The sequence below is a fragment of the Anabrus simplex genome, chromosome 2 (assembly GCF_040414725.1).
Source record: "Anabrus simplex isolate iqAnaSimp1 chromosome 2, ASM4041472v1, whole genome shotgun sequence".
Classification (NCBI taxonomy): domain Eukaryota; kingdom Metazoa; phylum Arthropoda; class Insecta; order Orthoptera; family Tettigoniidae; genus Anabrus; species Anabrus simplex.
This window is the reverse complement of record NC_090266.1, coordinates 352,680,870-352,695,363: the sequence shown is the minus strand read 5'-3', so window position 1 is coordinate 352,695,363 and position 14,494 is coordinate 352,680,870. Positions and strand designations below refer to the sequence as shown.

Genomic DNA, 14,494 nt, shown 5'->3' with positions numbered 1-14,494 from the left:
TTAGGGATTGATTATTCAAACTAGTTCCAAGTGTAAATATATGTTGTAAATAAACTATAACATTTACTTGTATTGAAAAGGTGGACCCTTTTAAGTTTCCTATCTTCCATTCTAGTCTGATTTTGTTCAAAATAAGTGGATACTCAGTTCATATCATGCAGATGTTATATCTACATATAAAAATGTGGCATGCAAAGTAAAAAAATGCCTAATTACCTTCTTAATGGAATAAAATTCAAATCAACAGGCGTCCATGATCACTCGGGTGAGCATTCACTTATATTACTATCATTATGTACATCACATGTAATTTCCTGCTGTGCATAATCATCATCATTAACACTTTCATTATCACATGGATTATGCTCATCCCTACTTTCACCTATTATGCATTCCAGAGCTGCATCAGATAAATACAGACCATGCAAGGACGCCACCATGTTGTTTACCATGATCAACGTTGATGAAACAAATTCTTTTTACACCAACACAATGCTGCATTACAGTAGAAGATGATACCCTGTACTGTGAGCCACGCTAAAAGTTCACATTGATAACCAACAGATGACACGCAGATGTACATCTAAAACATTGTTAGCCTGGTCTGTACAGGTATACGTCAAACCGCTCCTGGCTTATGTTTTGTAGGTCCGTACACGTCGACCCGGCTTGAGTGGTTAAGACTGGACATTTTTCAAGATGACCCCTCAATGAGCGTTGACGCTGCCTGCCTGAGGAAGCTAGGAAGCAGAAACTGGCTCATCAATGGCTGACAAGAAATAGAAGTAGAACAACAGGGATTGATAAGGAGAAAGCCTATCTATTCAAAGACGGCAGTATATGAAAATGTGGAGGTTGTATTTGTCCTTTTGTGTTTTCAGGTTTGCCCCTGTCTTCTCTTTCTATCACTCTTCCTTCCCATATTGACTTGTCATTTGTGTTTGTCCTATTGTGTGTTCCTTTTCATGTCCCTATTTTTTATGCTTGTTAACACGCGAGAGGTCGCGCCCGTTTTAGAACGCGAGGGGTCGCGCGAAGGCAAATTGCTCAGGCTTAATATTTTAATGAGCTGCTGTTTTCCTTTTGCAGTGAATGCTCTGATAAAAATATAAATATGTAACCTGTTTAACTGCCTTTCAACTAGTACTAACATAATTACCCAGTAAAAATATTTTCTCAATATAAAAAAAATAATGAATTTTTTTGTTGCAAAATCTGGTAAAATTACGCGAGTTTTTGAAGAGCATGGGAGGTCGCACGTGAGCAAATTGCCTCAACGTTTGCATTTTTACATTTCAATGAATAATTTGGTCAGAATTCAAGATAAAACTACAGCACCACACTTCACTGAAAGCCACCATAACGATCATGTACTTAAGAAACTTTCTTGGAAATGCAGTCATGTAAGAATGCACTACCCGAGGGTTTACATGAAGGCAATTTGCAGTGGCAGATGCGATAGTGAAAGGAAAACTTAAACTACTCCGGCATGCAGCAGGTTATTCACTGACGATAATCAATGTCAGGCAGGAGAGAGGGAGTGGAGGGATGAAACGAGTGCTCTAAGCCCTACAGGGGCTAGCAACGAAATTATTAACAAATATTAAAAAAGTGTGGCAAACTGCCGCGGGCACGACCTCTCGCGTGTTAATGAAGTATAAATTATTTGCAGGCTCAATCTTCTTCTTTATTTAGGCCTATTACATTGCTAAATTTACTGCATACATAGCAATCTGATGCTGGATTTTTTCTGTTCTGCAGGGATAAATGATCTCAACGTTTAATTCCTTAGAACAAAAATTATCATCTTCATTTTTTGTCATCTGAAAAGTGCTTCTTAAGTAGCAGATTAAAATGTTGATTTTATTAAGGTTTTGATTCATACATTCATGAAATAAAACACCTTTATGCTACTGTATACGAAGAAGAAAACTGGTAGAGCTGCTCTTAAAAATGTTTATGCAGGTACTGACTGAACCAGCAGACGGCATGCATGAGAGTAATATTCCATGGCAAAATTGAGCAGTAGTTTCAAGACTTAAATTAGTTGGTTTTCAGAACCTAACTCTGGTGGTTGACACTAAGCATGGAGCCTTTTGGGATGTACTTTACCCAGGTGAACATTCAGCAACAACGTGTTCTCGATCTGTTGGTTAACTCAACTGGGATATTACTTGGAGGAGGGTAGTAGAAAATGAAATGTGGAAATTTCACTGTTGAAAATCTCTACTGAGCATGAATATTCATTCACAGTACAATACAGCAATAGTAAGATGAATGTTGATACATACCACAAAATAAATGCCCACAGTTTGTCTCCACGGGCCACTGGTGTGTTTCAATACATATAGGGCACAAATCCCTATTATACCCTGGTGGTGGCTCGTGCACATCTGAAAAATGAAAATATTTGCAAAATTCATCATTATTTTCAAATATTTATATCACTCACTATATATATTTGAGGAATCTAAAAATTAGCAAACCTTGTGCTCCACCATCATGACTCTGTCGATAATATCTGAAAAATAAAGAAATAATAATTAGAAATTATCATCTTTTGACTGCTTTAGCAATGTTACCCTTATATAACTGTGGTTAAGTCTCAAAATTTGTCATATGGACAAATAAAAAATTACATTATACTGGACACGAAACCTTCAGCAAGGCTGTAATTTTGAATATACCTTATGAATTTTAATGCATGTCGCATTGATGTGGATATATATATAATATGTATATATATTGTAGTATTCTACCCAGAAATTTTTGTCAGCTGGATGGCAAGAATGAGCAGCCGGGCGGGGAATACTACGTAAAAAAAAAAAAAAGTGAATATGATAAAATTTGAATTTAGTCCCCTCAAGGCATTAATAATATTAATGCCAAAATTGAACTATTTTAGTGTTGTCACAAACAAGACATAACAGAGTATTTTGAACGACTAGTGTGGATGCCATACGGGATGGTGATGTCGGGCGGAATGGAGTGCTCGCATGTGATTCCACGCTTATACAGACACCGCTCGAGCACGACACTACGTGATAATCAAGCTAAACGTCGAAACTTAAATGAAATTGAGGCAATTATGCTGACAACAACGAAGATTTATAATATAAATAAACATTTTTACAGTGTTTACATTTTTTCATTTGGAACACCTAATGACTCAAATATGTATTAGTATTACGTAACCAGCACATATCTAGGTTATGTTAGCCGGGCGGTCTGTAAAAACAGCAGGGTCCTAGATAGAACACTGTATATAATATGTATATATATCCCGTGTGTTCAATTAGATATGTTTATATCCAACTGTAAAACAAGCAACACGTATGAATTCCAAGTTTTGACATGCAAACTTTCCTTACTACCCACTAAGCTAGAGTAAAATAATTCAGGCACGTGGGTGGCTTCTGTATAGGGCCATCAAGGTCTGACCCTACCATACATCAATCAAATCAGTACTTACTCCCATGCCTGTAGAGCATACAGAATTAATAATGTTATTTATATTTACATCCCACTAACTACAATTACGGTTTTTGGAGACACTGTGGTGCCAGAAATTACTCCTGCCAGTAAATCTACCAACACGAGGCTAATGTATTTGAGCACGTTGAAATACTACCGGACCGAGCCAGGATCAAACCTGCCAAGTTGGGGTCAGAAGACCAGCACAACTGTTTGAGCCACTCAGCCTGGCACATACAGAATTCGATACAACACAACATATAACTACAGTGGAACCCCGATTCTCCGTTTTTGGAGGGACCACGGAAAAAAACGTACAACATGGGAAAACGGAGAATCCAAGAACGAATGATCCATCAACAATTTGGTTAAACATCACAAAAATTAAATATGTATATTTATAATCTTACAAACACCCCTAAATGAAACAAAACTACAGCCCCAATGGGCCTTCCGCCTACCAAGCGACTGCTGCTCGGTCCAAAGGCCTGCAGATTACGAGGTGACGCATGGTCAGTGTGACGAATCCTCTCGGCAGTTATTCCTGGCTCTCTAGACCGGCGTCGCCGTCTCACCATTAAATAGCTCCACTGCTATGTAATATTGTTCAAAGTAAGTTAATGATTGGCTGAGGCCGAGGTTTATGATATATAATATATCAAAAACCAGATACTTCTCACAATAGTCCTTGTATTTTGCTAGGCCAAATTATAGACATTTTTAATCACCTCCAATAATTTTGGACGCACAAGATAATATTGTGTTTTTTAGACATATTATTTTCTACAGAATAATTGGTCTTTGTCACTTAGCCACATTTTAATGTACATATAATGACTTCAGATTTGTTGTTGGTATAGTATGCTAAGCATACATTTTACACTGCACTAATAGTATTATATTTTTTTTATTTTTCTAATATACCTTGCAATCAATATCTCAATGGCTGATGATGGCACGATGGATGCCGAAACCGGTCCCATAAAGTATACCATGATATTTTAAATAAACATGTGATGTTTAATTGAATTATTATGTTAATGTATTGAATAGGTGGAAACCTTTAACTCTATAAGCATTGTAATACTCAATGATGTCCCTTCCGCCGTCACTCCTCTCCTGTAATAACACTGCTCCTAAGCTGGAGTCGCTGACGCCCGTCTGCAGGCACATCTTCCGTCGAGGGTCGGGATAGGCTAGACCGGGAGCGTTGCATATTGCAGCCTTAATGCCTTGGAATGCTGCCTCTTCCTTGCTGGTCCATCAGAACAGGCAGTTGTTATGGAGTACATCAGTGATTGGTATTGCCTTCTTTTCAAAGTGTGGCACAAAGCTGCTATGCCATCCACACAAGCCAAAGAACTGACGTACTTGTCGCTTGGTCTGCGCGCGTTCAGCTTCTTCGATAGCTCGATTCTTCTCCGGTTGCCTTTCTAAGCCTTCAGATGTTAGGACATGGCCAAGATATTCTACGGGGGACTGGGCGAAGTGGTACTTCTCCAGCTGGCAAGTCAGTCCATGAATCTTCATTCGTTCCAGTACTTTCCTCAGATGTACAAGTTATTCTTGAAAATTCTTGCTGTCAATTAAAAATCGTCGAGATACACTTGGCAAAAATCTCCCCAACATATCCTGATAATACCTTATCCATCAGTTGCATGAAGGTGGCAGGAGCATTCTTCAATCCTAAGGGCATTACTGCAAAGTGGTACAATCCTCCCGCTGTCATGAAGACGGTCAGTGGTCTAGAACTTTCTTCGACCTTCACTTGCCAGTATCCAGAGTCGAGTCCAGTGTGCTGAAAATCCTAGATCCATTTACTTGTTTCAGCAAGTCTCTCAGGTCAGGCATGGGGTAGGCATCACTAACGGTCTTCTCATTCAAACTGCAGAAGTCCACACACAGTCGATACTCCCCATTCTTCTTCTTTGGTAGGATGATAGGTGAAACCCAACAGGATATAGAGGGTTCAATGAGACCTTGTCCTTCCATCTCTTGAATCTTCTTGATGACGAAGTTGCGCTTATCCGGGTTGATTGGATATGGACGTTGCTTGATGGGTGAAGGAGCGCTGCATTCAATGGTGTGTGTAACAGTGATAGTCCGACCTATTTTACTGATGATGACTTCACTCAGTTGAAGATGTGTTAACTGTATATCTCCCAGGTCTACGTCGACTTCCGTATCCTTGCAAGTCTGAAGATTTCCATCGTGCCAGACGACCCCCAGACATCTGTCTTTTCCCGAAAAGACTTTATGAGCTGCACAGTCTAGGATCACCTTTTATTCCACCAGAAAGTCATGACCTAATATGATATCCGGTATCAGGTTCTGAATCACTGCAACGTCAATTACAATAGGCATGTTCATGCATTTAGCGGTTAGGTTAGTCTATCCTTGAATGGAATAGGTTACCCTGATCCCCGCTCCCACTACCCCTCCGAGATGGTGAGACTTCACAGGCGGTAGTAATCTGGCGACAGTCCTGTTGACAAATGAATGGCTTGCTTGGCTGTCGAGTATGGCTGAAAAATTCTCGTTGCCAATCCTTAAGATGATAGCTGGGTGGGGTTGGCCTATTCTACTCACTATCTGACCAATCCCTCTCCTACTTGACCACGGTTCTTTGTCTGTCGCGTCTTGAGGCGCATTCCCGTTCCCATCCCCCCCCTCAATCCAGAATGGGCCGGACCTAATTTTCCGACGTCAAGGCTGGTCACTTGTTCTTCAGGTATCCCGCTCTTCCACACTGATAACACTTCCTAACTGTGCTCGTCTCTTCCACAGCTTTGCTCTTGTGTTCCTCCTCCAGCTGGGCGGTAATTCTGCGTAGATCATCAAAGGATCTCGGTTGTGATGCTTTCACTAAGGGTCAAATCTTATCGTGGAGTAGCTCTGTGATGTCTGGTAAGATATCGTTTTCGCTTCCTTCCGGGAGCATATGCTTTAAGAGTTGGTACTTCTGTAGGACGAAGGCACTAGCTCTCATGCCAGTGGGTTGAGCCTCAGTCAGTAGCTTCCTTTTCACAGAGCTCCTCAGCCCTTCGGAATTAAACCTAGCGAGGTATTCCTTCTTGAAGTCCGTCCAGTTTAAATTTAAACCCTTCAAGTTATTCCACCAAGTAGCGGCTTGCCCCTTTAATCGCGGTGTGATGAGTTGCACGAAGATGTCCTCTGACAGATTAGTCCTTCCTAACAGACTGATCAATCCCTCGATGAAACTAGTCGGGTTCTCTTCCAGTCACCCGTGGAATTCCGGAAGGCTCTCTATAATCGCTTTCGGGTCTAGGGGTGTTGTATTGCCGGTTAGGTTTGAGGGGGTTAGAGGTGTGGTGATATATCCTGTTTGAGTTAATCTATCTTCTACTTTGTGAAGGATGTTTTCCCTTATATTCTGCATATCTCCCTTGATGGTTGAAAACCGGTTTTCTAACCTTCCTCCAACAGCAGAAATACGATTCCCAAAATTTCCCTCGACGGCAGAGATACAGCATACAAAACCTCCCTCAACGGTAGAAATCCTCCCCTCAACCTGTTGCTTTATGCCGGAAACCTGGATTTCCACCTCCTCCTTGAGGTCTGAGACATCCCCTTCCAGATGGCTTACCCTATTATCGATCTGTTCAACCTGTCCCAGTTTTGACCTGAGGTCTGATATCTGCTACGTTAATCGATTCGTGAAGTAGCTAATTTGAGATGAAATTTTGTCATCTACGGTTGAAATTTTTTATTCTAGGCCCTGTTCAACTTTGTAAACCTGCGTGTACCCTTGTGATATTTGTCCGGTTAAACCTGAGTTAGCTTGAGAAATATTGACCTTTACTTTCAAAATTTGGCCTGCAATCTGTTCTGTTAGGGCGGAATTGATGTCTGAAATTTTGTCTGAAAGTCTGTCATTTACTTTCAAAATTTGATCTGCAATCTGTCCTGTTAGGCCAGAATTGACATCTGAAATTATGTTATTTACTTTCGAAATTTGATCTGCAATCTGTCCAGTTAGGCCGGAATTGACGTCTGAATTTTTGTCATTTACTTTCGAAATATGATCTGCAATCTGTCCTATTAGGCCGAAAATGACATCTGAAATTTTGTCATTTAGCGCCTGCATCATGGTCATTAAGTTAGAACACATTTTGCTCATATTTACCTCATTTTCCGAAGTTTCGCCTGGATCTTCGTCGACTTCGATGAAAAACTTTTCGGGATCTTCACCTTTTTCAGCGAGATCTTCCCATAATCGTGTCTGCAGCGATTTCTTCTTGCCGTTCGTCAGGAAATTTATCTTGGTGAGTTTGTCTTTGAGGTCTTTCACCGACACATTCCCTAGTATCACTTTCATTTTGATCATTTCGCACTTGCACTCGTATTTACTCACAAATTTTTACGTCCTTGTCACGGTCGCCAGTTAATTTATCCACAAAGACGGACACAAAATGCTGTTTATTTCACCTGAACTTCACATGAACATAACCTTAATCACTGCTGTCACAAACAAAATATACACGTCAACAACCTGCCATATTTAACAAATGCCTACCACTAAGCACACGCCACATGGAAATTGCAACCTTAAAACACAGTTGAAACAACTGACTGGTGACAACATGTCAGTTCAACACAACACGAGGTCACAAGTATACTCCTGTTAAACCAAAACTCCAGCTAAGTAATAACTCGTCTCTATAATCAAAAGACCACCTCTTTACATATGTGCCTGGCCAAGCTTCTAGAAAGATACATTTTCTCGTAAATTCTAGAGTGCTTAAGGCCCAGATATAATGTACGGAATAATCTACCGAGTTCTCATCTACCCAGTACCATTCTGGATGTTACGGTGTGTTTCACAATTCTGTAGTGGATTACAAGCATTAATACAGGTAATAATAAATTATATAACATTAACTACAGGTTCTCACCTTAACTAAACTCATATAAATACCTATATACAGCAAACGCTTAATGACATAACCTCACAAATAATGTGATTGTAAACTAATAATGATACTAATAAGTGGATGTACATCATAAGTCAAAATTATAATCATAATCGTAAAATAACAATAATAATTCGAGTTCGATACTTGCATTATTTACCCATGGTTGAGAGAATATTATTTTCAAGTTTATATCAGTTTATCACACTTGCGTCAAACCAAGTAATGATTTTGAGTTCCTGTAGCTCGCCACTCACTTCCCTTTTTGCACGTCACAGTTATTGACTTCCGTTGTTTTATATGAGCATCACACTCTTTATTCAGACACTAACCTCTGGCTATATTATTAGCACTTCCTATTATTTCCATTTGCGCCTTCCAACACTACACTTGCTTTACTCATGGCAATTAATCATTTGCAGAACATATCGGCATCTCACTACGTTCGCACAATCAACGGAAGCTACCCGCCCTTTAAATGTTATATACATGAGCCGCCATTGACTCTAATATTATGTATTCCCTTAATATGTGAATATGTTAATATGGGAACTACCAGCATCTACACTCACACACACAATCCTTCCTTCATCCCGTATGACTGGGTTTTATATTCACATGGAATTGTCTGATATAACACAGACTTAAGTTGAGCACAATAATTTACAGTGAATAGCGCAAAATACTTTCAATCACACTGAATTACAATAACTGAGCCCACTGGCTCACACTGACCGATGAAGTTTCACAACTAACACGTAACAACTGCGGTACACTGTATTAGAATGGAATACTATGAACGAGCTAGGGTTTCTTGTATAGTGAAACCAGCTTGTCGCCTAGAGTGGTGGTAAGTCACGCACACTTACAAAATTAGGTCCGTTAATAATGACTTCTCAGAATCATGTGAGTAGTCAAATTGTAGCCCAAAAATTCTACTTTCCACTGATTGAGTTTCATTCAAATCGCATCGTTGGATCACTCGTAATCTTCTAAGCGTTCTCTTAAAAATTTAAACGTGAGGAACTTCATCTTATTTGCCCGCACTGAACTGAGATCACAATTGAAATAAAAATCTCTAAGGTTCCACCTTGTTCAATACACCATCATCAGCTGCATAATAAGTAGAAAAACTTGGAGATATAACATTTTAAAACAATATATTGGTATAATTAACTCCTTAATATCTATCTAATGGTAAGTTTAAAACTCTAATTTACAAGCAAGATAACCCTTGTGAGTCAAAATTGTAAAATCTCATCTCTGAGTGATGAGCAGTCTTCAATATACTGTGATGGCTATTATTCTATACACTCGTAAAAATCAAGTTCAACTGCATTCATAAAATCGTGAAATATGAGCTGAATCATAGTGTACCTGTGCAATGAACATTTTAACATTTTAGGACTTGATTCAGCTTAAATTTCACTGATGCAGCTGATGATGGTGTTTAAATGAGCGCCAAAACTAGTTCTGCAATGAAATATATGTTGTAAAAACTATCTAACAACAGTGTATTTGTATTGAACAAGGTGGAACCTTAAAGATTTTTATTTCAATTGCTCTTAAAAATTTGCATATCAGCTATTACCTCCTGGGGACTCACTCATTTCTTTCAAGCGGCGCGACCCTAACATCTGTCTAACGTGCGTCATTACCGGTACTCTCGTTATGTAGTACATTTTCTGACATCGTTACTTTGTATAAAATATGCCGATTCAAATGAGTCCTTACTCATAAGTTTCCATAGCATGTATCAAAACTTTTATTATTATAATAACTATTATTATTATCAAGTGAATACGATGAGTTGGTACCAGTGGATATACAGGGAAATCGCTGAAAATATCCAGCTCTTGTGTTAAAACACTGTAATAGACTCCACCTTCTGACCCAAATGCTCTCCTGCACTTGGCGTGGCTCTTCTCATCTCTGTCTCCAAATAGAGAGCGTAATTCCAAGGTCTCGCTGCACATAGCTCTCTTTCCCTCTGTGTGCGTAACTAGATCCTCGTCCTCCTAGCTGGCGCAGCGCTACTCGTATCCTGGTCTGGGCGAAAAATATTCGTTACGACCAAACATGTCGCAGAAAACAGCATATATTATCTGTTGGACCTCATGACATGCCTATGGGCATGGTGGTGAACGGTTACAATACGTCACATTTTAGTTGGACGCAATCGTCATTGAATTTTTAAACTTAATATATTCAATATCCTTGTTACAATTTTAAGGTCTGTACATTTATTTTTTGACTGAAGATGTCCTGATATAGGATGAAACACGTATCGAATTTTAAAGGCTGGTTTGATCCTCCATAGCTCCGTTAACAGCTGTCATAAATAGCCTAGGCATCACTGAAGAGGTGTACTAAGGAAATGAGGAGTGGGGTAATTTCCTGTTGCTTTCCTCATCGAGCCAGAAGTTGCTATTGTATATCAGTCTGCCAAGCCCACTGAAACGCATGCACCAACCGACCCTATGAGTGGCAGCATAAGGAATGGTAATACTAGCATCGCTCATACCTCGGTCACCTGTTTAGTTGTTCACTGTATTTGACTATGTGAATTACTGAACTTTCTCTCGAGTAGAACCAAGGAACAGTCATCGTGTGTTGTGGGGTGTCAGCAGCCCTGTGCTCAAACCTAGCTGTCTGCACACAGCTGCAATGTGGGGTGACTGGTCCGAGAATTTAAAGTAAGGCAAGCCTTGTCAATCAACGAGCCGGACTCTCTACTGTGTGAAGGAGACAAAACCTTGTAAAAACGAAGCAATTAGTGAATGTGGTCATTCATGGTTGAGAGAGAGAGTGTATTCACACGTGCGCGCGCGTAGCACTCTTCAAGATGATAAAGGAAATAAAAAGAAGAGCAGAAGACAATCATGAAGAGGATGGAAGAAGGCTGGAAGAAAGCAGAAGACAGACTGAGAATTATCGAAAAGGGCCACCATGAGATAAGCACATATTGTTGCTGCTGGGACAAAACCTCCTACGTGAAATATTTTAGCTTAGAACTTTGGCCGGTAATGTTCTGTCATCTAAGGTGCAATATTGTGTGAATGTGGACAAGGCATTCTTGCTCTTCATAATGAATGTGCTGTGGGTCAGTATATCTCCAAAAATATTAAAATAAGAGGTTTTGTCCCGGCAAACGACGATATTTTACAACCTGCTTTACATCACAACGACACAGATAGGTCTTATGGTGACGATGGGATAGGAAAGGGCTAGCAGTGGGAAGGAAGCAGCCGTGGCTTTAATTAAGGTACAGCCCCAGCATTTGCCTGGTGTAAAACTGGGAAGCCAAAAAAAATTATCTCCAGGGCTTCTGACGGTGGGGTTCAAACCCACTATCTCCCGAATGCAACCTCACAGCTGTGCGCCCCTAACCGCCGAGCCAAAAACCACATATTGCAAGCAGAAATAACCAAAGTGAAAGACGAACTCGAAAAAAAGCTTAATGCGGTTCAATGGAACATTGACGAGAAAATTCATGAAAAGATAGGGACAGTTAATGAAAAAATAGCTATGGTTGATCAAAAATTCAACGCTATTTCCGAGATCCTGCACAGAGAAATTGCCCGGCTAAGCAATAACGTACAAGACAGGACCTATGAGGAGGGGCTATCGTCTGCGGTACTGAGTTCGACCAAGGTTATGCCAACAATGTTCGACGGGAAGGCACCATGGAGTATGTACCCGCAACAGTTAAAGGCAGCCTGTTGCGCTAACCACTGGAGTGCAGAGGACAATGCTCCAACTCTCATCATGGCTCTGATGAGGGATGCCCTCAATGTCCTACAGGCATTACCGGAAGACGCTCAGAGCAATTACACCGCACTACCAGCCCACATGGACGCCTGATATGGTGATAGCCATCTCCAACAGTCCAATCAAGACACAGCTTCAGACCAGACCTTGGAGGAGTACGGAGACTCTCCACGAGTTCGAGACAGATGTTGCCCGTCTGGCCTACCAATCAGCACCAGAAGAGTTCCTCGAACAGCTGAGTAGGTAGACCTTCATAGATCGTCTATGTGACCCGGATAGCCAACTGGCATTTTGCCTCGCCCGCCAAGAAGACCATAGGAGACACTCTCAGCCACGCGTTTGTGTTGAAGCAGACTTCATCAAGACTACAGACTAGGCTACACTACCTGGAAGTAGTCCCTGATCAACTTCTTGAAGCCGCCGGAAGGTTGTACGAAACCAAGCGGAACCCACCAAAGCAAAGTGACAATGCTAGAGTCAGCGGATGCCCCAAAGATATGCCCCTGCTGGATTTGTAGTAACAAGGGCACATTAGCCAGAATTGCAAAGATGGGAGCCTCCAACTATCGACATGACGGCCAAGAAACACAATGGTCAGGGAAATGACTATTAGCCAAGCTTAGGGGCGAAGGTTAGCTCAGGATAATTGTTAAGTCCTAGCAGCACACATCCGCATAACAAGAGTACGATCCAATGGTAGCAGCCTGATGGCTGAGAGAGTCATCAGCGGAATAGCACGGAGCATGCTGGCTGACACTAAAGCAACATTGACCATTTCCAGCTGATGGTTGTGTAGCGGCAGAGAATTTGGCCCCCGCCAGTAAACCTCAGCCCGGCGAATGCCACAGGAGATGCCCGCCCATGGCGAGACAGTGGTGGATTTCTCTCTAGGGCGGAGCACAGTGAAGCAATGGATTCTTGTGGCACACATCGTGGACAAGATAAACATCGGACTCTACTTTTTGAACGATCATAAAATCAGTTGCTTTACATCGCACCGACACAGATAGGCCTTATAGCGACAAAGGGATAGGAAAGGGTTAGGTTTGGGAAGGAAGCGTCCATGAGCTTAATTAAGGTACAGCACCAGCATTTGCCTCGTGTGAAAATGGGAAACCACGGAAAACCATCTTCAGAGCTGCCGATAGTAGGATTCGAACCCACTATCTCCCGAGTGCAAGCTCACAGCTGCGCTTAAATGAAACTTTTATTTAGCTAACATTATGAATTTGTTGCAATGTCATCCTTCATTAGGCTTTAAATAATTGAAGTACAGAAAGAATGCAATTTTAGAAAATAATCTTAGTAACCTTATTATCCAGCTTCCATAAAGTGAAAGAATGTAAACTGTTTCTTGCTAGCGTTTTCGTAGCACGCAACAGTTATGGTAACTATTGTTACAAAATAATAAAAACCACCTCATCAAATACACAAAATAGCCATCCGCGCACAGAAGTCCATGGGAAATAGTATTTCCAATCGCGCACATCTTATAATACCTATGTACAGCCACAAATGTCGCAATCACCCGACCTCTTTGTAAACTTTTTTTACCTTTGACCGTGCATGTCCATGAATACTTAAAGATTTAATATTTATATTGTCACTATTCCTCAATATTTCCCCGATATTTCAATATCCTTAAAACTATCCATATGCAACTTGTAAAGTTTTAATCATTAAAACATTAAGACTAAATCTTAAAAATAAGGTTATGTTACAAAGAAATGCTCTCACCTGGTGTACATACTAACAGCGAAAATGACTGCAGATATGACGATCACCAGCATTGTTGTAATAACTAGTAGCACTTCATTGCCAATACCATTTACCCAAGCTCTTGGGAGGCGATCCATTGTTTCGCTGATTTTTAACAACAATAACAATACACCTCGTCCACGGCAGTGTGTTATCAAAATGCACCCACTTCTCAAATTCGGCGGATGAAATGATCAATCCAGTGTTGCCAATACTGAAAATATAGATGGACAAAAACAAATAGAACAGTTATTTTCTAACTGTTCCAAACACGGAGCTCTTCGTAAAATGAACAGTACGCCACAACATCCTGATCTGAAATAACAGAATACTGCATTGCCTGCACACCGAGGGATTGGTCTAACAATATCCTGTTCCGAAATAGCAGTGTTCCGTACACAGACATTCAGACATATGGTTCCGTATCGCCTACACTTCAGCGGAACTGGTCTACAATTCACCAACATGCAAGGGCGCAAAGCGTATAACCGTAGTCTTTCTCCGCAGATAATACTGAAGGTAGTGATTTATAGTTATTTTCTCACTGTTGGATTCGA

The 14,494-nt window shown here is 40.7% G+C and overlaps 1 protein-coding gene across 5 annotated transcripts in view; it reads right to left on the bottom strand.

Moving 5' to 3' along the window:
* The window catches only part of LOC136864134 (E3 ubiquitin-protein ligase RNF170), a 354,319-nt gene extending 340,031 nt beyond the window's left edge, over nucleotides 1-14,288 (bottom strand). For all 5 annotated transcript variants that reach the window (XM_068226178.1, XM_067140754.2, XM_067140755.2 and 2 more), the window contains exons 1-3: nucleotides 13,917-14,288; nucleotides 2,487-2,521; nucleotides 2,292-2,393 (exon numbers count right to left, since the gene is read on the bottom strand). In XM_068226178.1, coding sequence (XP_068082279.1) covers nucleotides 2,292-2,393; nucleotides 2,487-2,521; nucleotides 13,917-14,035 — 256 coding nt within the window. In that variant the 5' untranslated portion in view covers nucleotides 14,036-14,288. The remainder of the gene's footprint in view (nucleotides 1-2,291; nucleotides 2,394-2,486; nucleotides 2,522-13,916) is intronic.
* Nucleotides 14,289-14,494: the final 206 nt, after the last annotated feature.